Genomic DNA, 26,627 nt, shown 5'->3' with positions numbered 1-26,627 from the left:
AATGTGTTCAAGATGAATTTCATGTCACTTATTCTTGATTTATGAACATGTTGCCAACAATTCTAGTAAATTAGTACAGTGAACAGTCTCGTGAAGCATTTGTCAAGCTGATAGATTAAAAAGTGCATGTCAACCAAACAAATACTGTGCTAGCTTTAACACGGATCTACTCGACATAGTTTAAACTTTCACCTCCAACTCTAGTAGCTGTAATACTTTTTATTTTGAGTTCTTTCTCTTTTTTATAAACAGGGATGTACCACCGATTCCATTCCCAAAAGAAAGATTCATACAACTTTTGAGCTTTTGCTTCTATTCTAGTATCATAGAATCAGTTGTGGATAGCATGATGGTAAGCTCATGTCTGTATTCAGAATAACAAAAGCAGACACAGATGCACATTGCACGTGAATGCTTTTGTTAAAACGCCACAATATCATGACACATAAAATCACCAGTAATATCAACAAAAGAATATATCTAAATATGGCAGCTGCCCCTTTGTTAAACTATTAACTGTGGTTTATTTTAGATTTTCACATGTTAAAGAACAGAACTCTGGACGACAAGTACGCCAGTCATATTATGAAAGTTTAAAGCTATTGCAGAGTTTTTCTATGATTATTCAATAATTGAATGGGCGAGTTTATGTAATAATGTTGTTCGATTAAAATAGAAATTACAAAACACAAAACTCACCTTTCAGGTTTTTCTTTCACTTGATTCTCAGCAACATGTTTTAAGGAGTACTGAAAATTAATAACGGTTAAACTTTCACAAGTACTGCTCTCTAAATATACAATAAATAACACTTGAACTGTAGGTGGTTCCGTACAATATACTCGTGTGAAGATGATTACCGTGGTCAGCTGCTGGTAGTGAAGTGGAGTGGAATGTGGAAGAGTGGTACGGAGTGATAGTGTGATATGTGAGCTAACCTGGAGCTCAAGCAAGGTTTTCTGAATATCCCTTATCTCGGAGTTAGTCGTGCTATCAGTCTCACGCGGCTGAATGATGACGTCACGTGGCCTATCACGTGATGCGTCCCTCTCACGTGACGTGATCGCCTCACGCAGTACCTCCTGTAGATTGTGGAGACTGCGGTTGTGGTCTCGGATAGTGTCTCCTAGACCGTCTATCTCTGGAGAAGGAGTGTCATTAAAAAGGAGAAGCAAGGAAAATAGCGGCCAAATTATCTCCAAGAGAAAAGTCGCCAACAGAATCGTACTCTACACTACTAATACACTCTCTAAATCTGGGCCTGAGACGACCCTGAGTTTATCCCATATTCTGAGTACTTTCACAACATCATCGGTAATATTATGGGGGGTCACAACATCAAAGTTTTCTTGGAAAGAGCCAATTATTCGCTAGCATTTTTCTATTAAGCTTAGGTCAAAGTCCCCATGATATTTACCTCACATACATTAAGTATAATATTACCTCATTATGAAGTAATACCATTAAGGCCCCCCCCCCCCCCCCCCCCCCCATGATATTTACCTCACATACATTAAGTATAATATTACCTCATTATGAAGTAATACCATTAAGGCCCCCCCCCCCCCCCCCCCCCCCCCCCCCTTAACCATCCAGAGCATTAATGTGGGGAAAAAGGATGTAATGGCTTGCTGAGTACAATTCTCTGGAGACTTACTCGTTCTTATGACATGCTGGCCCTTTTGCCGAGCAGCAGCCATCTTTCTCAGTTGACAACTAACAAAATTCCTATCGCTGCAAACAAACTTTTAGATATACACATTCAAACGAATAAAAGCATTATCTTTGAAACAAGCTTTTGAGAGATCAAACAAACAATGCGCAGAACAGAAAGTTAGAGAGTCAGAAAATCTCACAACGGTCATTAGCCATGTATTGCTTGTCAATAAGAACTCTGATAAGGGCCACAAATATAAGAGCACCAGATGGATTAATGAAATGGAAACTTAGTATAAACTCCAATATATTGCTATCTAGCAACCTAACCAACACGTCTTGTATTTCACTAGATCTAAGGGTGATAATCATGCACTAGGTTCTACACAATACAAGAGCAAGAAGAAGGGAGAGCTGATGCGCATAATGTACCACAGCCCGGTAACAAGCACACATTACAACAACAGCTCCTCTAGTACATTACACCTCATCCTACTAATCAACAGAATAAGAACACATTACAGGTCTCTACACAACATATTATTATTATGTCGCACTCTCTACACAACACAGTATTATGTAGCACTCTCTCTCTCTCTCTCTCTCTCTCTCTCTCTCTCTCTCTCTCTCTCTCTCTCTCTCTCTCTCTCTCTCTCTCTCTCTCTCTCTCGAAGAGTCTCTACACAAAATACATTGCACCTTAATGGATCAGCACGCCACCAGCTAATCATTCGCCAATTAGGTCGCATCTTTGCAACATATACAAGCAGGCAAAGTGCCGACAAAGAGCAGCTTATCTTGGGAGAAATAAAAGAGGTAGTAATACGGGTATCGACAGAGTTGCACAACTTATTGCTAAACAGATCCCGCCCAGTATTTGAACAGAATTACTGGATGAAAACCAAGGGATCGAGTTGCAAAGCATGACGTGAATCAAATCAACCAACGGACAATGCATCATGTATCAGAGATGGGGTAATAATGCTGGGGATGAAATTAAAACGTGAGACAACATGTCAGAGTTCACAGTTTCCATGGCAACGGGCTCCATTAATGGGGCATGTGAGGTCAGGCGCGTTACAAACAGTACTGTGTATAATTTGTACTGGAGTATCACCTTACTATTACACTATTATATACAAAATATACTGATGGCTTGCTAAATGTCACTCTGCAAATGGCTTGAAGTAATGGAGTTGGATACTTTTCTGTAAGAGAATAATATCATAACCAGTTTCTAAATAGTTTTAATATAATATAGAATTTTATTACAGCAAAGATAGCACCTGGTACGCAGAAATACAAAGCAAAATACAATCTATTCAGAAAACATCAGACTAAAGTTAACACCCAACCATCGAATTCAAGGCTCTCCAGTCTCCATAACTGATTAAAACCAGAACATAGCGCGTTACTACAGCAACGATCTAATTTACGATTTTAAATCAAATGTAGATTAAATCCTTTCATAGAAAGGTAAAGTGGCTAAAAACGGAAGGTATTCGGGGAATTTGGTATGACGAGACAGTGGCTAATTGACCAAACTGTTAAATAACAGAGTCACAGTCACCATCAGGTGTTTAGTATTTGCAGAATATATTGGGAGCTTGCAAATCCAGCAGGTATTATACAGAATAGTCCAAAATTTAGATGAATGTCAACAAATCTTTGAGATTCAGGTCTATAACCGAAAATGTCCATAGTGGACTCTGAATGTTCCAAAATTGTAACAAATGACGACAACTATTGAGCAGATCGATACTACTACTACTGTACTACTACTGTTCTACTAACTGTACTACTACTGTACTACTACTGTACTACTACTGTACTACTACTGCAGTACTACTACTGTACTACTACTGTACTACTACTACTAACTGTACTACTACTGCAGTACTACTACTGTACTACTACTGTACTACTACTACTAACTGTACTACTAACTGTACTACTACTGTACTACTAATACTGACTGTATTCAGTGAGAGCGTTTTCCTGGTCGAGGTCTCTGTCTCGGATCACATCACGCAGCATGTCAATCTCACGCTCAGCAGCGGTGACACCTGATCTCAGGTGAGCTATCAGGTCCTCGTGACCACATGACGCCTGAACATAGAATATTGAACTTTATAGAACTTTATAGAACTTTATAGAACTTTATAGAACTTTATAGATCTTTATAGAACTTTATAGAACTTTATAGAACTTTATAGAACTTTATAGAACTTTATAGAACTTTATAGAACTTTATAGAACTTTATAGAACTTTATAGAACTTTATAGAACTTTATAGAACTTTATAGAACTTTATAGAACTTTATAGAACTTTATAGAACTTTATAGAACTTTATAGAACTTTATAGAACTTTATAGAACTTTATAGAACTTTATAGAACTTTATAGAACTTTATAGAACTTTATAGAACTTTATAGAACTTTATAGAACTTTATAGAACTTTATAGAACTTTATAGAACTTTATAGAACTTTATAGAACTTTATAGAACTTTATAGAACTTTATAGAACTTTATAGAACTTTATAGAACTTTATAGAACTTTATAGATCTTTATAGAACTTTATAGAACTTTATAGAACTTTATAGAACTTTATAGAACTTTATAGAACTTTATAGAACTTTATAGAACTTTATAGAACTTTATAGAACTTTATAGAACTTTATAGAACTTTATAGAACTTTATAGAACTTTATAGAATTTTATAGAACTGTTTAGAACTTAATAGAACTTTATAGATATTTATAGAACTTTATCAACGAAAAACAGTACAAAAAAGAGAGAATGTAGTTCAGGGAAACGGGAAAGGTCACAGTCAGTGACCCATAATAATACGACACTCTTGCATCACTTGCGTCACTCTTACGTCACTCTTACGTCACTGTCACACACAGAACACGCATCTTACCAAGCTATTAGTTCGAGTGAGAGCCTCATCCAGTTTCCTCTGAACAGAGTCCAGCACCACATCGGTAGTCTGGGTAGCTGCTTCTCTTATACCCTGTCTTATTGACGCCACTTCGTCTGCAACAGTTCATGTTCAGTAACTTCCTTTTTATAGTATAAGTACCGGAGTTTGAGCTAAAAATAATGCCATTTTCAACTTTGAAATGCGAATGTATGTGAGGGTTTTAACCAAGGATATTATATAAGTTTGACAGCTCTTCAACATTAGAAGTTATACTGATCGTGACACACAACTGGTCGCACCAGTTAAGTGGTGACCAAAAGCGTTTATTTATATCATTGCTGCATCCCAACGTCATTCCTTTAATCATCGTATAATTGTCTCTAGATTTTCAAATATTCACCAAGGTATAGGTTCATTATATTATGTAAAAATACAAATGTACAGAACAATGCAAATCTGACAGTAACTCAGAAGAGGCAGCAAATACGCTTAGAAATTGCATTGTAAATAGTAGTGTGGTAGCGTGCACTGTGGTATTTACCGATAAGTCTGTCTATTTTCACCTTCTCCTTCTCCGTTTCTCTTCTTCTCTTTCCCTATCGTCCCTCATTTGGGTGGACTTTTCTGAAACAATTCTGTAAGAACATTCGATCGAAAACAAAGCCAAGGTGCGGCTCAAATTGTTAGAAATTCTCTTTATTTATTTACCACATTTATTTTACTTTAGCGATACGAAAAAAAGAAGGTATAATTAAGATGGAATTCTCACAGGGCGGACTGGTATCATGATCTACAAACTTCAACGAAATTCTCAAATCGTCATATTTTGTGGGTGTGTGCTCTTTTGTGCTTTTTTTTGCTCTTTTGTGTTCCTTTGTGAGTTGATTAGCCGGTGTCTGCGCTAGCCGGTTACAAAGATCTGGTATTTTGTATATTCATACTATCGGTTAAGCACGTAAGGCATCTTAGGATTGCAACGCAAATTATTTACTGACTTACTGACTTGCTTTAATTTTAAAGTCGGTTGGTTTATTGCTTATGAGATTTTCGAAGCTGCTTTATTTCGGACAGAGATCAGTATTGAATATCGATGTTCCGTGAGATCTTTTTATTTGCTCTATTGTTGGGTTCCAGTGCACTTGGGAAAGGTAATTTATCCTGTCTAGTTTACCTAGGTTACCTAGACAATCGATATCAACCTGAACTGAAGGTTATACAGGACTGAATACGGTCCACATTTTCATCTTAATCAGCTGGTGTCGATAATTTACTACATCGTTTAGGACGAGCTGGTCATAGATTTATAATTTGCAGGTAGAAACAAACCTGGAGATCTATTAACGCATTACGCTGAAGGGGTCCTTAAAACACGTAGCACTAAAGTGATAAAATTACAAGGTAAGAAAAATATGCAACTGATGAATTTTCAGGATTTATTGTTGTTCTTGATCAGATAATCTATGATCATAATGTCATAATGTGTATTCCATGTAGCACAATTTTTGTTGAAAAACTATTCCTTGAGTCGAATGTTTTGATTGAAGTACTGTCATTGCAGCGAAAGCCGGTTCATGTGAGTATAAAGTACGGCGAGGCTTCATAAAAGAAGTCTGCATTGAGCGGCAACACGAACTAGAAATCAACAAATGCCCAAACTCCCACCAATACTACTTCCCAAACAGGAGACTAGTCGAACTAACCGCACCCCCGGACTCAATCTACTTTGATGCTGCCTGTAAGAAGGACCCCAGGTTCTACCAGGCCTGCGGAGCGGGACAGGACACCGAGGTCATCACCAACAACCAGCATGTTCTCTGTGGGTACTTTGTGTGCAGGGTAAAGACCAAGACACAGGCTCTCAGTATTCTTAGTAAACCGCTCGGGAAGATGGGATGGTTCTGTAATGGTAGACAGGATTGCACCAACACGGACCTGGATGAGTATCTGGGTTGTGGAGAGGTTGTAACGTTACCCAGTGATAGAGTACGGGGGTTACCCACTGGGAATGATGCTTCGTGTGGGGACTCATGTGTTGAGGTGACAAGGCACTGCACTGTACACAAACACAAGGTGTGTGACGGTGTGGGGGACTGCGCGGATGAGGGGGACGAGATGGTACCTCTTTGTAGGAGGATGACCCAGAGAACTACTTGCATCCGTAGAGAATCAGCAGGGGGCCCCATAGCAGGGGGCCCCGCAGCACCCTTCCCAATGTCCTGGATTATGGATGGGGTTCAGGACTGTGCTGATGGTGTTGATGAGGATGTTGATATGTGGACAGTTTGCGGAACTGGAGTCTTGATGAGATATGTAGAAAGAGGGGATGTTTGTGAGAATGGTATGATTTGTCCACGTCAGTATCCAGGGTATATCTCGTATGGAAATATTTGTACTGATGACATGGCTTGTGGAAATGAACTGGAAGTCTGTCGAGTCTCTCGAACTATCCCGACATTGTCTAATTTGGTAATTCCGGTTTCCAAAATAATATATCAGAAATCAAGTGAAAAGATATTATTGATGTCGTATTGCACAAAAGGGCTTGAGAACATACAGAACCATCGTCCATCCTGTAAGAAGGATAAATTCATCTTCCCGGCTCACAATTACTACGGGGTAACCCCAGGAACAAACATCTTTCTACCATCAGGAACAATGAACTGTGATGGTTCCTTCGGTGAGCAGTACCTGTACAGAAGTTGTCTAGGAAGATGTCCCAACTCTCCCTGTCCTCTCCAAACTGCCCCGAGGTATGAGCACTGTCCAATTCAGTTCGCAGATAGAGTGGGGACTCTTGCTAATAATGATTATCTCACCTTCTTTGTGAAATCTTATTCGGGAGAATTTGAGAATAACTTTTTTGTTTGTAAAGACGGCCGAAGGTGTGTTGAACACTCCAGGGTGTGCGATTTACAGGAGGATTGTGAGGATGGTTCTGACGAGGAAATGTGTACCAATAACTTTAAATGCTCATCAGGACAGTCACCAAAATACATTCCTATCTCCGGAAAATGTGACAGTCATATTGACTGCTCGGACCATTCTGATGAGTGTAATGCTGATTGCACGAAGAGGATTATAGAAAACCCGAACCAACAAAAACTGTTATGGACTCTCGGTATACTTGCAGTAGCAGCAAATCTTATGGTCATAACGAAAATTACAATATCTTTACGAAGGTGTAAAGCAGCTGCAAAGTGTTCGAAAAAAATATTAATTGCTTTGATAAGCATAGGAAATTTACTAATAGGTATTTATCTCATCTTGATCTCAATGGTAAACACTGTTTGGTACGGAGACGACTACTGTCCCCAACAAACAAAATGGCTGACCAGTAGGTTGTGCTTAACACTTGGTGTTTTGAGCACCTTCGGGTTTCAAGTCTCTCTGTTTGCCATGACATGGCTCAGTTTATTGCAAGTTAAGGGAGTTTCTAGAATGCTGAGAATGCACGGAGAGGTCACGAGAAGGAGTGTTTTATTCACGGTTGCGATGGTCTGGTTTATTGTGTTAAGCGCGATACTTGTTGCCATGACTCCGATTCTGGGATCATTTGAAGATTATTTTGTTCTGGCATTGAAATATGCACCACAAATAAAACTTTTTGTCGGTTTCACAGACAAGCCAAAACATGTGAAAGTAGTGAACGCTTACTATGGGAGAATACGGGGGAGTAAGGACAACCAGTTTAGTTGGAGGACTATCAATAACCTGGTTCATGGTATGTTCACCCATGACATTAACAGTGCAGATTATGTTAGAGACAAAGCTCAGAGACATTTCTATGGCACCAATGAAATTTGTTTGTTTAAATACATGATTGCTGCCAATGATCCTCACAGATTTTTCATTTGGTCCGTTCTGAGCTTAAACCTCTTTTGTGTATTGGTTATATTACTCTCCTTCTTGGTTATCACATGTGTTGCAAGACAGTCATCTAATAGGTTGAGAAAAAATGCGGTCAGCTGTGGAAAAGAAAACCCAGAAATTCAGCAAAGGAGCTACAAGACGCATAAAATAATAGCCATCATAATCATAACGGATCTTTTTTGCTGGGTGCCATTTATTCTTGCCGCTGCTCTTCACTCGATGGGATTTATGGTCGTCCAGACATTTTATTTATCATTTTCAATTATTGTCTTGTCCATCAATTCGTTGATAAATCCCATGGTCTATGGCGAAGTGCTCTCAAAACCTCTATCGATAATCTCTGAGCGTTTAACAAAAGTAAAAACAGCGCTGATGAAAAGGCTGCCCTTTTTCAAGAAATCCAGGAAAACGACATCATCTTCAGATTCATCAGAATCGGAAGAAGAGTCTGAAACCGAATCAGGTCTTCCAATGAACACTCTGTCAATATCAGATAACGTATTCGATTCAACGCTTGAAGATAACGGCATCATCAACACTGATAATTACTTTGAAAATGGTATAATATCTCCCATTAGGACTGATAACGATGTTATTGACTCGGATACCGGCATTATTCACACTAACAATGTGATATGGTATAAAAATGGTGTAAGAATGGTTTAATGTTTTATTTTGTTCATAATATTATCATGTGCGAGGATTGGCAATGAAATGAGTTAATTACAGTTTGCACCACGTTACCATGGTTACTTTGCAGCTTTATCTCAAGATAAGATCCGTGCTTTCAGTTTAAAGTTTAAAAATTACGAGTCGATGTAATTAATTATTAATTAATCAATTAATTGTAATCGCGCTAGATCTGTTATCCAATACCTCTAAAACGTCCGACCAACATGATCAAACTCACCAAATCACCTCCGACCAACATGATCAAACTCACCAAATTTGTTAAGCATCTCCTCAGCAAGAACATGAACGTTAGTATTGGTAGCTTTGTCCCTTCGCTTGTCCAGCACAAGAACATCAGGAACATCATCCACACTACTCTCCGACTGTGGTTCAAATTAGTTGATAGATCATAAATTACTTTGTTATTGCGAACAATTTGGAGTTTTGTGATGATTTTAGTGAAAATTGATTTCTCAAGATTCAAAAGTTCGAAGATGGGGCCCTATTCAGTATTTATGTTATTTACATTATGTTATTTTATTATGTAAAATATTTGAATACATTCAAATATTTTAATTTGTTTACGTACATCATTAGTTATGACAACTCGCTTCCGCTTATTTTTCTTTTCTTTGATATTAATATTTATTGTCTCATTTTGTCCATCTGTTTGTCTGTCCGTCTGAGCGCGACGGGAGATGAGATGAATAACTTCTGGATCGTACTCCACTTCTTCTCGAATGTACCTGCAATTGTTTTAGAGTTAAGTGAACTGACAGATACCCCAGAAGACACGAGTTATGGGTCAGGATTCATGAGTCACGTGTCACGAGTTACTTGTCACGTGTTACTTGTCACGTGTTACTTGTCAAGTGTTACTTGTCACGAGTAACTTGTCACGTGTTACTTGTCACCTGTTACCTGTCACGTGTTGAATGGTCACGTGTTAGGAGTGACAAGGCACGTGTCATGTGTTTACTTACACTTTAGTGGGACCAGGAGTGGAGGCTCTCAGAGGACTGCTGGCTCTCAGGTACCTCTCACTTAGTATTGTGTCGTCAGCACTTCGCCTCGGTGAACTCTGCAATATCAGGTTGGTAGTTGTGAGTTCTGTACTAGGGTACTAGGTTCAAGTGAACTGTCAGATATCCCAGAAGCCACGTGTTACGACACGTGTTAAGTTCTGTACTAGGGTACTAGGTTCAAGCGGTGCAACTTGTGCGAACACCTACCATTGCATGTTATGCTTGTTTTGCGGAGCGTAACTGTGGCATTATGAGCCGCGCACAAACAAAGGTTTAGAATTCAGAACCTGCACCTCTAATTGAATACGACTTCAGATGAGAGCAAAGCCAGTCAGAAACGTATTCAGACTTCAGGTTCAAGAGGCTCAAGGAAGCAAAAACGTTGCAAGGCTCAAGGACGCAAAAACGTTGCAAGGCTCAAGGACGCAAAAACGTTGCGGCTCCGGAGTTCCAGAGATATTTGGAAACGGTAATGTTTTTATGTGTGTTTGTGTTTATTGCATTATAACGATTTAGGTAGAATAGTGGGATTCGGGATTGGTTGGTGGAATAATGTGACTTAAACTGAAATGTTAAATTTATTGAATGTTTGTGGTCAGCTTTTGTTTAAATTAACAGACAATTTTGTTTCTCTTATACTGTGGCCTTTCCATTCTCTGTCAAGTGAATAAAATCTTAGTGTATGGCAAAAGTCTCAGCCAGCCAGTTTTATGTCAGCATATTTCATGACATGAGCTATTTACCATTTTCACTTTTGAAACATTTTCGTACAATCATTGTATCACTCCATGTTTCCCCAGATCGTGATTACTATATATATTATTAGCTGCCATTCATTTTTGGTATTGATATTACACTTTTGATGGTATCAATTAATTCTTAGTTTTTGGAAGAGAAGGAGACGATGAATACATCATGATCAGATGCTAATTATAAGATTCTAATCATTTATAGACAATATTATATTAAATTTATCATTTTAGTTATTTTGTGTAAAATTCTGAAAATTATTTTTTAAATTTAAAGAAAGGGAAACTGAATTTTCCTTTCATAATCAATCAAAAATAATCATCTCCAAAATCATACTCATTCAACTTCAACATACTATATGAATTTATATATCGCCTTATTCTATTATGTAAATGAAGTCCACTGAACACAAATTCAGTATATCAGCCAAGGTTAATTTCAAGTCCACTCATATATATTATATATCAACAGTTCAGTTCCTTAAGCACCCAGGGATTCGCATTCTTCATTCCTCTCCCCATACACGTTCGTCTGGTCTTTACAGAAGCCATCAAGGTCCATCATGGCCAGGTACTTGTTGACCGCGCTGTTCAAGTTTGGAACTTTTTCCTCCGAGAAAAGACCCCACATGTTCCTGAAAAGCTTCTGGTAGTTCTTCCTCATAGGCTTGGACAGTGTCACCTCTATGGAATGTTTAACACAACACGAGTAGAAACTATCCATCACTTCGGCAGCACAGCTCGGATCACACAGAGATTTCCTTTGCATGTCGCTGTACACATCCATGAATTGGTTTGCCACCGACTTGACTGTGTCCGTGGTCATGTTGAAGGAAAAAGCAGTTTCCATGTACACAGTAAACTCCTCTTCAAGTCTGATCAAGGACTGACAGCTGTCTTCTCCTTTAAAGGTGTTGTCCAACCAACGGCCAGAAATAGAGAACATATCGGAGAGCTCTGCAACGCAGTCTTTTCCGTTCTTCTCGCCACAACCTCCCTTAACCCAGCCGTGAAGTATCGTTTTCAATGCCTTCCAGTCAATTTCTTCAACCACACTGTCGAATTGAGCTCTATCCATTCGTGTAAACGTGAACAATGTGCCATCGTAGTTCCTCGCGCAGTTTGTTGAAGCTCCGATCATACCCGGACATTCACAGAGAGCACGGGAGATAGGATCAAACACGTACTTCATGATAATCTGGTACCTTTCTTCATAAGACTCAGAGTTGAGGAAGCTGTTGAGGGCAGCAGGTCCGCTCTCCCGATAGTGCCTGAAGAGTTGACACGGCTTTGCTTTGCAATCTCCGAGTGCTCGGAACTCCTTCACACATTTGCATCCAAAAAGCCAATTCTCACCGGACGAACACTGGTTTGATTGCACGGGGCAGATCTGAGGTTCCACCATGACCAGCATGCCGTTTACCATCGGGTTGAAAGAGGTACCGTCCTCACTCAACACATTTTCTTTTATAAAGGATGTTACCCATTCCATACCCATGGCCATAGACTGCTCCAACACTTCAAATGCATTGCCTTCGAGGTCCCCATACTGGGCCAGAGAGAGGGCAAAGCATGAGACAAGAAGAAAAAGAACTTTCATCCTGCGCAATAAATTGTATATTTAAACAGCAGCAATTCGTTGATAAAAAAGTCTACAATATAGAGATATAAAAAGATGGCCATGAGTAAGGTAATGATTAAGATCTAACACAGAGCTTCAAGGGAATTTCTGGTGGCATGAGTAAGGTAATGATTAAGATCTAACACAGAGCTTCAGGTGAATATCTGGTGGCATGAGTTACAGTAGGTAATGATTAAGATCTAACACAGAGCTTCAAGGGAATATCTGGTGGCATGAGTAAGGTAATGATTAAGATCTAAGGTAATGATTAAGATCTAACACAGAGCTTCAAGGGGATATCTGGTGGCATGAGTAAGGTAATGATTAAGATCTAACACAGAGCTTCAAGGGGAATATCTGGTGGCATGAAAGTTAGTATAAAAGTGAGTTACTAAAAGTACAGAAGGTCGAGAAGGAGACTCGTATGCTAGGAAACAGCAGGACTGAATGCTATTCAACACATAGGTAGCCTCTTTAAAGGTGGAGATCCAATTAATTACATAGAATCCACCAAACATCCGGACAGAAAATTTGAAGATAAGAAATTTCAGCTGATTAAATTTATATATTAGTTAAAACTGAATCTGGACGAATTTGGCCAGGTCCAATTTCAGCAGACAAGATAAAGAAGGTCAAACGGCTTGAAATTTAATGCTTAACACGAATTTGTGCGATTTAGCCAACACCTAGTAACACCTTGTACCAACACCCTAAAACTGTAACAGGGACAGAACCTTGCCAAGGAGAGCAGGAGCTAGCTAACCACTTACAGCCTTATCTCAAATCGTACTCCAAATTACAACCGAGACGGTCAAACCTAATGAAATAATATATTCCGAGTAAAAATATGGAACCTATGAAGTAATAAGAAAGTGGTGCATGATTCCTGCAAAGGATAAATTAAACTGTGGAGAAGTGATGCAAGTAGTTGTTCTGCAGCGTTATGAACTTGACATACGCTAACACTCAGAATTACCATACCTATTATCAGTAAATTATTGCAAGGTGTAACATACGTTATCTACTGTCAAACATACGTTACCATTTCATAAAGCTCATTAATTACATAATTAATTACATAAAGCTAATTAATTTAGATATTTTTACCTGTTCAGGCACGTTAACGTTGATGATGGGCAGTTGCTGAGGTTGGGGAGACTGTCTGGTCCTGTCCTTGATCAGGTCCTCTAACAGTCTGATAAGGTCCTGAGAATACTGGGAGATAAGACAGTTAGTTTATAGGTAGAAACTTGGTCGCTTTACCTAATACCGTATCGAGACTTCGTCTTATAATAAGTCTGTAGCATGACACTTGACAGTTATTTCACTAGCTTCTCACCCACACTAACTTTCTACCTAATTTATGCCGGATTATTCTGATCGGACCTTTAATGCGAGAAACAGACCGTATGATTTAGCACAATCTATAACCAGTATATTGATAAGGAAAGTAGGGGGTTAACCTGTGGGTTCTGATTGTTGATTACCGGCTCCCTCCTCTTATCTCTTTCCTCTAACAACAACTGCAGGATAACGTATTATATTATATTAGCGCTGCTCTAGAAAGCTATAACTGATGTTCTATCGTATTAGGCCGCGGACGCAAGATGAAGTTTTAAGATTACTACATAATAGCCGGATTGGGCATGATGCCAAGTTTACTGGGCAGTAAGGGAGCCCAGTATGTGACCAGTACAAATATGTGACCAGTACAAATATGTGACCAGTACAAATATGTGACCAGTAGACCGGTTCATAAAACAAAAATGTTCTTGAATAATTACCAATATGTTCTTATCTGTTGATCCCTAGGTTCAAATACCACCAAAAAAAAGTTCCAACTCTTCCATCTTAGTCCCGCTCCGGCCACGCCCATATTTTATTGGTTTCTTATACAGGTAAAATATCTAGAATCGGCTTTTTTAGTATGAAGGAGTAATGTTGGCTGTTTAAGATTCGTTATTCAAATATAAATGTCATAAAGGCATTTCGTTTAATGTGGGTTTTAAGTTCTGATGCTCGTTGTGGAATCACATTGCCGAAAGTATTCCTTGAAGACTAAAGAAGATCTGAAGAAGCTGTATTAAACAGTGATATATGTTGTGTGATATATGTTGTGTGATATATGTTGTTTGCTATTATATAATTTTGATTCTTTTCAAAAAATCAGTATCTTTCATTCATAGAGGGTTATACATCAAAACCATTAAATAAAACTAAAAAAATACGGTTTTCCGAAATTTGTATGACTTATTTTTCTAAAATGGGCGTGGTCACCAAAGGGCGTGGTTCCCATCATCACCAGAACTTAAAACCCACATTAAACGAAATGCCTTTATGACATTTATATTTGAATAACGAATCTTAAACAGCCAACATTACTCCTTCATACTAAAAAAGCCGATTCTAGATATTTTACCTGTATAAGAAACCAATAAAATATGGAAGAGTTGGAACTTGAAATTTTTTTTGGTGGTATTTGAACCTAGGGATCAACAGATAAGAACATATTGGTAATTATTCAAGAACATTTTTGTTTTATGAACCGGTCTAGTGACCAGTACACATATGGGACCAGTACAAATATGTGACCAATATAAATATGTGACCAGTACAAATATGTGACCAGTACAAATATGCCAGGCTGTTAAATTCGCCAAATTTTCGTCAAAAAGTAAGGCGTTCTCAAAAAGTACGCGAATAATTCGCCAATTTACAACTTCAAGTTTTAATTTTTAGGGCTGTTGAATTCGCCAAAAAATGCGCGAAAAATTCGGTAAAAATGCGGCTGTGGGAACTCGCAGCATTCTCGAGACTATTATCTAGTTGAATTATATGTGAATTCTGACGTTATACTTCACATCTCAAACTTACAAATCTCGAAAAATAGACTTGACTGTGGAGGAAATTAAGTAATTTCAAGTTTATTTTAGGAGAAGTTAGTTTACTCCATTGCATAACGTCTTCGGGTATGACCTAAATTTAACCCCTTGCGATCTTGGTCAGTACCCACGCTAGTCACTAACCAGTAAGCACGCACGTGTTGCGGGAAGCATATGTTTTGGCAATATTCCACCATACAAAGCCAACTTTCGTGAACATTTTGATGCGGGCACGTGATTTCTTGTTTCCGTATTTGGTATATTTTTTTAAATGCGGCAATTTTCAGAAAAAAAATCGTACGCGAATTTAATTCGAATAATACGTTTAGTGCGAATTTAACAGCATTGCAAATATGCACATAATATTATTTTGAAGGTGGCAGCTCTGTCATGTAATTGTCTCATTTAACCAGTTTTACAGAGCAACATTATTCTGTCTAATTTTAGCTAATCTCTCCCGAACGTTGCTTGCTAGCTTGAACATGATAATATGGAATCCAGTTTAACATGACAGATATCCTCAATTACAACTGACAATTTAAACCAATCAGATATCAACTGTGGAGTGCAGTGTACGTTACCAAGGTAACGGTGATTGAAATATTATCTTTAACACCTGCTGCCACTGCTAGGTACTAGTCCGTCTACTAAATAACTCAGGCTTATAGTGGGGACATTTGAAGATCATCAGTTTATAGCCTGGATAACAATAGATTCTATGCTTAAGGTGATAAATGATAATTAGTCAGAGAAAATCAGCAGTATCTGAAGCTAACATCGAGTTTAATCAATTAAAAATACTCTTTTCCGACTAACTTTGATGATAGGAAGAAGATCTAGACTCTCTTTGACAGGTTGAGAATCAGTATATTTAGGAAGTCTACCCTCTAGGAATCCTAGCACTCTGCGGGCCAGATCCTCTGGATCCAGTGTGTTCCCGTGTGTTCCCCTCAATATGTCACGTAATTCTGCATTCTCGTCCTGCCATTAGAGTTAATGGTAAATCCAAATCACTTATTTCAATTTGAAATCCGAATATAATATGAGTCCACTTAGATTCGAACTTCAATAAGTTAACATAAATTCGAATCAAATATGAGCAGATCACACCTTTATTTAATTGTGATGTGCTCATATGAACTTCAATAAGGCAAGACAAATTCACCAAGTTCTACAAGAATCACACTGAGAATGTACCTCGAGATCTGCAACCCTGTCTCTGCTGAGTCTGAGAGCTTCTCGAGCCAGGTTTGGGGAGGATCCTCTGCGCTCTCTCATGAGTCGTGCATTCTCTGCCTGAGCTTTCTCAAGCTCATCAAGAGTGCGGTGTAATATCTCGTTTTCTGGGCGAAGACTTTCGGATAGTGCCTGTATCGCTTGATCCTGTTGAATTGTGGTTGTTCAGAAAATTAAATGAAAGGAAACGATTCAGTCCTCTATAAGGCTGTAGTGGAAAAGGGCAGGACACTTATCATGAAAAGTCTAAAGTTTAAATTCTAACTTTGAGTTCTCTATTTTCGTCCTGGAGAGCGTTGACAACATCCCTAGTCCTGTCCAGCTCTCCTACCAGCACCTCAGTCTCCGTCTCTTTGTCCTCAAACATCTGTGATATCATAGTTAGCACAATTCTCCTACCCCACAACGGTACACAAGGTGAACAGAGGGTACGAAAGCTAAACGTAGCAAAACACGGTAAACTCTGTACTGTAGGATCTACAATCTATAATATCTTAATAATAATTAAGTTTTGCGAGCCTCTCTGGAGATTTCGCCCGCCCGAGAGATTGCATGTTAAGTTCTACTAAGCCTTGATATCAATACTAATTTCAATAAAGAGACGTAAGAATTTGTCTACCTTATGAACGAAGCTAGCATCCCGTCTCAACTTGTTCTGATCCCTCTTCACCCTGTCCAGCTCCCCCTCCAAGTCGGCCCGCTCCTCGTCCCCTTCACGGAGCTGTCCCTGCAGATCATCCAACTTGTCGAGCAGAGCATCCCGTTCTGCTCGTAACATGTCCGCTTCACTGGCAGATCTATGGGGGTGGTGTTAGTGGGGTATTTAGTGGGGTAATTAGTGGGGTAATTAGTGGGGTAATTAGTGGGGTAATTCCAACTTATGGTGGGTACTGAAAACTGCGTTGAAATAAGCAGACTGACATTCGCTCAAATGATTGTCAGCTATTTTAGCAAAAAGCCCAAATAACGTCCTTCGTTCTGTCATATTATTACTCATTACTACACACTTGCTCAGTTGGGACGCTCTGCGCTGTAGTTCGCGCTGTTTCTCTTGGAACCCTCGCCGTGCCTCTTCGTGAGCTGCTCTCTCCTTCTCCAACTCTTCTTCCTTCTTCTTCAGACGTGCTTTCATATGCTCCTAAAGAGAAATAGGATTAAATTTGTCATATGAACATCTGGGACAGTTCGGACTTGAAATAACGGTCGAAAGATCCACAAAAATACAGATTCGTCGTAAGGTAATTAACAACTTCAGTAGCAAAATGTGGAGTGTTTCAACACATACCAGCTCCATGCCAGTAGCGTTGGTCATCGTCAGAGCGTTTCTGAGATCCTTGACGTCTCTAGCTTTACTATTCAATGAGGCGTGCAAATCATCCACCTGATAATTACAACTCTTAGACTCATGACTCCTACATAGACAACACCAAGTTATGCAATTTATGAATCATAATTATTTATGCATGTAGTTTAGCTATGCTATGATGGCAGATGGATATTTCGACTTTACGTTATCTGTAAGTCAATAACGAAAGAATTTGTAAAATGGCTTACTAGTTTTTATCAAAAATAACAAACACAATTTAAGCTAAGTAGTACTATTACAATGTAATTACAATGTACTGTACTATATAAAGACTGACCTCTGCCTCTGCATCCTTGAGTCGTTTCTCAACATCTCTCAAGTGCTCCAACTCCTCGTTCTTTAGTTCCATTTCTATATCCATCTCGTCTCTCAATTTCTTTTCTTCAGCCAGCTGCAAATGGGATATTACATTCATAACATTTTCCGATCATACTGCACCTTTTTTTGATGGATTAATTAAGATAGAAGTATTGAGAAAATATTAAAACCAATAGTTCGAAAGCCCACCTGTTTCTCAATTTCATCTAAACGTTTCTGTGTTTCATCAAGACTCTGCTGCTTGTCTTGCAGCTCTTTTTCCAATTCTGCTAACCTCTTCTCCACTGAAATGGAACGGAATATTTTTATGTTTGAATTTAGACCTTAATATTTCATCCAAGTTTATGACAAAACACTAAACCATAGGAATTGTAACAAATGTTAACAAATTCTAACGAATCCTAACAAAATCTAGCAAATTCTAGCAAATTCTAACAAATTCTAACAAATTCTAACAAATTCTAACAAATTCTAACAAATTCTAACAAATTCTAACAAATTCTAACAAATTCTAACGAATTGTAAAAAATGTTAACAAATTCTAACGAATCCAAACAAAATCTAGCAAATTCTAGCAAATTCTAACAAATTCTAACAAATTCTAGCAAATTCTAACAAATTCTAACAAATTCTAACAAGTTCTAACAAATTCTAACAAATTCTAACAAATTCTAACAAATTCTAACAAACTAACATTTGCGTTTATCCCGCTCTTTATCTCTAATCTGCTGTTCCAGCAAGTCTGTCCTCCCATCATCAGGTATTGGTTCTGTGTAGTCATTATCCTTGTAATGCTCTATATTCTCGCTGTGTCCTGACAAAAGGGTTATAATTAACAAATACACAAATACACGAACATTAACAAGAAAACTGATAAAGATTTCAGATGGAAACACGGAGTTTTCCCCCGGAAATCAGGAAAGAATAACAGTGAAAGTGGAAGTGAAAGTAAAAGTGAAAGTGTGAATGAAAGTGAAAGTGAAAGTGAAAGTGTGAATGAAAGTGAACGTACCCGGTATCCTCATGTCGTATTGCACAGGATAAAGAGGAGCTTTACTGACGTAGCCACTTTCCTCTACGTACTCATTCAGTGCCTGCCACATGGTTTATATTCAACACTCTACATAGCTTAATTATATTCACATAACGCTTTTGGAAACGAAGGGAAAAACATACGTAAGACTAAAGCTTGAAATCTTCGTAAAACTACATCATTAGAGCCTCACATTATTTGTTATATAGTAGTGTTGAAAGTATTAAAATAGTTTATATTCAACACCCTACCTAGCTTAAAAACGTAGACTCAGGTCACCGTTAAATTGTTACCACCATCTCATCAACAAACAGCAATAGCAAACGAGACAACGAGAAAATATGGAATTCTGAATATCATTAACATAGAAATAAGCCATAAGGTGAGTGGTGGCCACCACTGTTAAAGCTGGATGACAGGTGTTCTGAGCTCTCAATGTTTTAGGGTACTAATATTCAGCCTTCTGTACAGGGATAACAGACCATGTAATAAGGGAAAAGGTGCAACTTTCATGATCAGCTGCCTAATCTCCTTGTCATTAGTAACCAAGAACGTAATTATCACATGAATATTGAATATCGACACAGCTGCATCCCCTTTTGTCAAGTATTGCTATTCAAGGTATCTTTCTGTTGAACCCAGAAAATCACCATCCACTAAAAGACTCATTTAACTTACAATACAATGTTGATCAGACAATAATTTGTCTGGAACTTTTGTAAAAAACATATTATATAATAAGTACATTATAATAATATATAATAAGTACAACATCCAGTATCATTTCCAGGAGATAACTCACAGTATCCATAACATCTGGGGGAAGACCAATATCTCTGAACCTAGCGTCCACCTTGTACATGGACAGTTCCTGTTCCAGTGCGTAGTGCTTGAAGCAAGCTGCTGTTAGCTCGTTAGTGCGCTGTTCCAGCTGGTAGCGAGATTAGACTGGGGTTAACTTAAATAAGGTTTTTGTATCTTTTGCTTCATGCTCAGTGTTATTAATTATTATGTATCACGTTATTACTTATTAAGCTGGAAACTTTGGCTTAGTGTTACTGGATAGTGATAAATCGAAGTCTAAAGCAAACATTGATTCCCGATAAAAACTATTATGAAGAGAGTTCCGAACTTGAAAATATACGATTTACTTGAAATTACATTAACATACTCACGATCTTCTTGGTGTTTGACAGTTCTTCCTCCAACCCTGAGATCCTAAGCATGCTGGTGTTGCCAGATCTTCTCAGCTTCTGTTCGATACTATTCTTTTCTTCCAAAGCTTTCACCACTTCTTCTCGTTCTTTCGAGACGGCATCAATCATTCTTGTTTTGCCCAGTATTACGTCTTGAAGTGCATTGACTTCATCTGAAAAACATTAGAGATCAGATTTGAAATCCTACTTTCTTGCTTAGTAATAACGACTCGATTTCATACATTACAGAAGGATAACATCTCTTGAATTCTAATCACGACATCACAAGTAATTCTACAGTACACAACAACACACGCAGTGCCACTAACCCTGTTGATAGCGGTTATCTGCAGCTGCTCGCATGTCGGCTGTAACCGGGGACCCGTTCAACAGCTGGAGATGGCGCAGATAAAAAACCGCTGTGTCCATTGCGTGCGGATTTTCTGTTAGAACGGGGTTGTCGTTAAAGCTGAAGTCCTGCAGGTTTCCAAGCAGCCTCAGGTCTCGAATCTGCTTGATCTGGGTTGAAAACTACTACGCTTTAGAAGGCGATAGCTGCATGCACTGTATTATTTACATTATATAAATAATTATTTTCATAACTGTGCTGCACAAGTTCTGGTGCTTCAAAAGTTGTCGTTGAATGTACTTTTGCTGAATTCTGCTGGCAAATGAGTTGCTTTTCGTGGTAGCATTCAAAGAGGGCATCTATTTGATCATGCTTAAACCATGGCGTGTATTAAAGCTTTTCAGTAAATATCGTGAAAAATAATTAGCATGATTCAAGAACAGCAACAAACCCCAAATCTTTCTTTATTGTAAACTTAAAGGAGATGGTGTAAACTGTAAAGGTTAGCTGTGACAAACAATACACTTACCACGCGGTATCAACTACATTGTATAACTGAATTGGAGAGCATGGAATGATTCAATGATTCTATAACAATTAGATCCGTCAAGTGGTATTCATTTTGCTACACCTCGTGAGTGCATATTTAATTGGTGTCAAAGTTCATTCAGCAACAGGTGTAACACAGTTGCAACAAAGGCTCAACCTGGATGATTTTGTTGATGCAGGTCTATTGATCTGCATATCTTTCAAGCTCAATATTGTAAGGATAAAAAAGTATGTTACTCTTAACTTCACGGTCACAAGCGGCTTAGTGCTTACCTCAGCGATGTCATTGTGAGAAACATCTAGCTTCTTGATACGCTGGAGTTGTTTGAAGAGTCTGTACGGCAGTTGGGAGATGTTGTTGTGACTCAGGTTCAGGGTTTCTAGGTTCTACAAACAATTATGGTTAGCTTCAAGAGTAGTCAATAACTATGGTATCAATACCGTAATAATAAATCAGAGAATGTTTTGTCGTCCAAGCAATCTAAGAGTATTTCCAATGTGGAAACTGTAATTGCATAGGGTAAAGATACAGTTAAACTGCGAAGGCACAACACCAAACCAACCCTACTCTATCTCCCAAAAACAACTTTCTCCTGGTCGGCCATGTCCCTCATCCTGCACTTGACCCCCACAGAGGTCACAAGCCCATCGGAGCACAAATGAGCGAGAAACGGGGAAGCCTTAGCTACCGGGCCAAGGACTGCATCACTAGCAGCGAAATACGGATATACCCTCCCTTTTACATGCGTTCAACCGGCACCCGAACCACACGCTGTTTCTTAGACATAACTTCCCACTTACATCAGTGTCTTCTCGCATCAACTGGCATCGGCAAGTGGCGACACTGTGTAGACTCAACCCTGAGCTTGATCAGAATCTTCAGTCACAAACCTGACACCGTTTCGGGGCTTTCATTGCGATACGGTTTTCTGTCAGGTGCCCCAGCAGTCTCTCTTGGACCACCATCTGATCTGACAATCACCCGAGGATACCTGCTAGAGCTCGCGATTTACGACGAGTTAGCTTATGGCACCTCTGGCTGTTAGGTGAAGTCATAAAGCTCAAACAGCTCTCATCTCCCACTCTCTTTTCCTAGACAGCAGATAAATCCATCTTGAACAATGGGCTGCATCCTTCCCACAATCTCTGACCAACTTCTTGAGGGCTCTCCCAGTCAGACCAATCTTCCTTGATGCACACTCCAAACTTGCTGCGACCACACCTCTAGCACCAACCTCAACAGCAAAGCTGAAACATGACCACCCATTAGCTTGTATTTCCGCTTGTAGACTGTTATACCGATCAAGCTTCAGCTCATGGGATGCAGCTATTCTCTCTTTCGACGGTACTGTAAGCTCCCACCAGATTACTCTCTTGGAAGCTTTCGAGAAAAGAACCAAATCTGGTCTTAATCTGGTCGTTGCTATATCCGACGGAAATTTCAGCTGCTTATCCAAGTCTGCTAATACTATCCAATCAGTGGCCCCACTCAGAATCCCAAACTCACTGACTTTCGACCTCTTCACCTCCTTAAACCTCCCTCCTGCTGGAACAAACTCAATGGCTTTCCGAGTGACAGAAGAACTCTTCCTCTTGTTGACTCTCCGCTCACAATGGAATTTAACTTGGTCTGCTATTTGTTTAAGCACCTTATCGTGGCGCCATCGGTATCTCCCTTGACTTAGTGCCACAGGACAACCAGCCAGGATATGCGGCACAGTTCCCAACTTGTCACCACACAGCTTGCACATCCCATCCTCATCCTCGCTCCACTTGGATGCTAAAGCTGGTGTAACAAGCGTGCCATACACAGCACTAAGCAGAAAACCGATTAATGAGTCCCCATACTTGAAGAGCGTGTGCCAGCTCATGTCAGTCCTTGTCACAAGCTCTCTCCAATTACCCCACCTGGACTGCATCTCCAACGTACCCAACTGCACCTCTCTTTCCTTCCTGATGTTCTCCTTAACCCTATCCAACACCTCCCTCTGCTGCTCCTTTTCTGACATCTTCTCCCAGGGCTTTTTCCAATCACCGAAACCAATTCCCGCTCTACTAAGAGGTTGCACCATACCTCGCACTGACTCACACACCAAGTCTCTTTCAGCTTCGTGGTGTGTTATAATTTGCTCAATCTTACCGTGAGAGATGATATGCTTTCGATCTTCTGAATCGAGTTGTAACTCAGATTGAGAACACGAAGACATTTTAGGTGACTGACATTCTCAATCTTCTCAATGACATTGTGACTTAGAGACAGCTGTTCAAGTTGCACCAGTCCGTCAAGGTTCTCGATGCGCTGAAATATTACATTTTATTATCATCATAACGTTATGCTAATTATTATAAGTATATAATTATTATGCTCATTATTCATAGTCAACATGGTACCCATTATCTTATCATTTGTGTCATATCAAGGGCCTCAGTTGACCGACGCTTTTGCCTCATACAAATTTCACCTTAAGATGTGGTACCTGTACCTAACATAATGATTTTGCACTTGACTACTCCAGTACTCCTGCCACATTTTTTTTCAATGAAACTAATAAATCAAGTACACACGATACAGTATTCCCACTATGTAATGTGGTCCTGTACAATGTAGTCCCCCTGTGCAACACAGTCATTCAGGGCAAACTTTTCATCTCGTTCATTTAGGGTTAGGTGAACATTTTCATTCTTCTTCTCATGCTTATCAGTCGGAAAATGAAATAAAAAATTTTGTTCAATTGGTGCTCTCAGCTTCAAGATCACCTAATGGCTAATTTGTTTGCAATTTCTCTATCATTTCTGAGATGCATAATAGCTTCCACGTGTATGTTTGGCTCACATCAAATTGATAAATTTCAGCAGACAACAAATTAATAACACAAACCCCCTGTATACCGCAGTTTTTTAAAAATCTTTCATCCCAAAAACCATGTTCACGTTATAGAGAAGTAAAACTGTACTATTGCCTATAAATTCTTCTGCTCAGTTATGTCAATAATTCATCTTACCGAAAAAGAAATACTTTCAACATGACCAATCTTCACTTCATGCTAAGATCCAAAAGCAGTTCATGACGATCAAAAACAGTGTAAAGCTGCGATACAAATATTTAAAAACCTTTATTTTTTTGATGTAACTTCCTTTTTCACTCAAAGTTAGATCCAACTTTTTTATCATCCATAAGTTATCTTGGCGAGTTATCTTCTTGATAAGACGCTCTGTTATGTATTGGTGTGTCATTGATGAATTAAGGTTGTCTCCATTGTGACTTTCTCCATCATTTGAAGCTGAAATAAAAGTAAAATCATTTGGGAAAAAGTTATTTGCTTTGGCTTTTCCAATTTTCAATTCTTAAGACATAGCAAGTTTTATTAAATGTTTAATCTTTTCATAAAATTGTAATCTTTACCGATGGTGCTATTCAGTAGAGGGGTAGATAAAAAGCTGAGATCTTTGTTCTCTTCCAACTCATCAGACATTCTTTCTAGGAAGTATTGGAATGAAGGTCAAAATAAAAACAGTTGGCTTGGATCATTTGTTTGAAAAATAAATATGCACCAATCTCATTTGAAGAGTAGGTACCAGTGGCGTAACTTTGCCTTTTGGCGCCCCCCCGCTCAGTGACGAAAAGCGCCCCCCTTAAATTTTTTGTGTCCCTAAAAAAATTTAAAAAAAAAAAAAAAAAGGTCGGGTACTTTTTTTCTCGCCCCCTACAGCTTTTTGCGCCCCCTGAAGCTAAAAAGGGTACCCCAAATATTTTTTTCGCAACGACCAAACGCTAAATTGGGCAGGGAAATACACAAACAAGGCGTTTTTTCAGTGAAAGGGCCTAAAATTCAGGAAAATTGCGCCCCCCTTATACGGCGCCCCCCCACACAGCGGGGTCTGCGGGGCCCTAAGTTACGCCACTGGTAGGTACCTCATCCAAGTTTGAACAATCTTTATATCAACAATAGTTCATACAAACTGTCACTTACAAATTAAATAAAACTAGATAATAATTTCGGACAAAGCAAATGTATGCTTTTCTCGGGAAGTGTACTTGCTCTTAATATTTACATAACTAAATTATTTAACTAAATTATTGGGACTCCCTGTAATAAGTGGGAGCATTGGAAATTTCAACATTCAAACGACGATTTGGCGCCCCCCTAAGACGGCGACCCCTGCACAGCTGGGTCAGCAGGGCCTTTCGTTACGCCACTGAGTAACATAGATAAGTAGCTTTGTCTTGGACGGCCTTGCTGTGCTCTACCATGCATAGGTTCCCATAAGACTAAATATTTTTGTATATTCGAATTTCGATACACTTAACATGTAACAGTTTGTGAAAACTGGCCACGGGCCTAAATATTACATATCAATCAATTACAATTCATTAATATTACCAATATTAAAAACTATCGAAAATATTCAAGAAAGTATTCTCTAGCCAAAGGGCTCAATATTTAAATCTAAATCTTCAATATTGTCTGGTTTATATCGCTTGTAACAGTTTTGAATTTTTTTAATTTAATTTGAGAATGAAGTATAAAGAAATTTTTAATTAGCACTGTATAGTTTAAGATATTTATAGCTTATTATAACCATTGATACAAAGGCCATAATCTTTCGCCAGCTCTCCAATATCCACCTTGCAGCTGCATTCTATATCCTTGAACTACAAAATATAAACTAAAGCATGTTTTAGTGTGGACTTTTTGTCACAACAAGACTGCAACCTATAGTAACAACTATAAACACACCCCCTAATGTCGGCTAACAATTTTTCTTCTAGTCCTAATGTGAGCCTTGTCTCGAAAACTTAACAGAACTAGCGTTTCGGTGTGTGCAAAAGGTTCCAGGCACCCACATTCCTTGCCCCGTTAGTTACCTGTCCTTCCAAAACCAAACTAGCAGTCGCCAGTCAAGGACAAAAAGTCATACACCAAATGAGCATTATAATTTATAAATTGTTTTATATCTTTTTATTCTGTAAAATGTGCTAAAATTAAATTTCTTGTTTCGTTGGTTTCTTATTTCATTAAGTAAATTCTAAATGTTCATGTTTTATTAAAGATCAGCGAGATGCGAAGGATTGACATCGTGAATCAAAGCAGTGAGCAGCAGTGAGTAGCAGTGAGCAGCAGTAAGCTTGATTGACGATGTCAATCCGTCAAGATCGTTGCTCTGCGAAGCAGAG

The 26,627-nt window shown here is 38.8% G+C and overlaps 3 protein-coding genes across 6 annotated transcripts in view; 1 reads left to right on the top strand and 2 right to left on the bottom strand.

The window, feature by feature from the left end:
* Positions 1–5,001, bottom strand: part of LOC134820093 (interaptin-like) — a 72,551-nt gene extending 67,550 nt beyond the window's left edge. Inside the window, exons 1-5 of the mRNA XM_063830314.1 lie at positions 4,986–5,001; positions 4,583–4,698; positions 3,633–3,765; positions 939–1,141; positions 700–749 (exon numbers count right to left, since the gene is read on the bottom strand). Of these exons, the coding sequence (XP_063686384.1) occupies positions 700–749; positions 939–1,141; positions 3,633–3,765; positions 4,583–4,698; positions 4,986–5,001 (518 nt within the window). The remainder of the gene's footprint in view (positions 1–699; positions 750–938; positions 1,142–3,632; positions 3,766–4,582; positions 4,699–4,985) is intronic.
* The window catches only part of LOC134820062 (uncharacterized), a 71,996-nt gene that overhangs the window by 18,495 nt on the left and 26,874 nt on the right, over positions 1–26,627 (top strand). The gene's annotated exons all lie outside the window — the stretch shown is intronic.
* LOC134820059 (centriolin-like) lies at positions 4,617–24,925 on the bottom strand. Of its 4 annotated transcripts, none has more exons than XM_063830277.1 (24): positions 24,855–24,925; positions 24,563–24,732; positions 23,592–23,750; positions 21,725–21,838; positions 20,883–21,084; positions 20,533–20,726; positions 20,160–20,288; positions 19,337–19,418; positions 19,019–19,138; positions 18,514–18,608; positions 18,284–18,397; positions 17,926–18,021; positions 17,648–17,778; positions 17,260–17,437; positions 16,906–17,007; positions 16,602–16,787; positions 16,221–16,385; positions 13,986–14,045; positions 13,630–13,737; positions 10,111–10,208; positions 9,717–9,873; positions 9,399–9,510; positions 5,127–5,209; positions 4,617–4,698 (listed from the first exon to the last, which is right to left on the bottom strand). In XM_063830277.1, exons 1-23 carry the CDS (start codon positions 24,922–24,924, stop codon positions 5,145–5,147), a joined length of 2,907 nt encoding a protein of 968 aa, XP_063686347.1. In that variant the 5' UTR covers position 24,925; the 3' UTR covers positions 4,617–4,698; positions 5,127–5,144. The 4 variants fall into 4 exon arrangements, with proteins under 4 accessions (XP_063686347.1, XP_063686349.1, XP_063686350.1 ...); XM_063830279.1 differs by having other exon boundaries at positions 13,630–13,728; XM_063830280.1 differs by having other exon boundaries at positions 20,883–21,072.

This window comes from Bolinopsis microptera, chromosome 8, assembly GCF_026151205.1.
Source record: "Bolinopsis microptera isolate Bmic1 chromosome 8, MBARI_Bmic_1.0, whole genome shotgun sequence".
NCBI classification, from domain to species: domain Eukaryota; kingdom Metazoa; phylum Ctenophora; class Tentaculata; order Lobata; family Bolinopsidae; genus Bolinopsis; species Bolinopsis microptera.
Note: the sequence above shows the minus strand (reverse complement) of the source record. Positions and strands in the feature narration are given on the sequence as shown.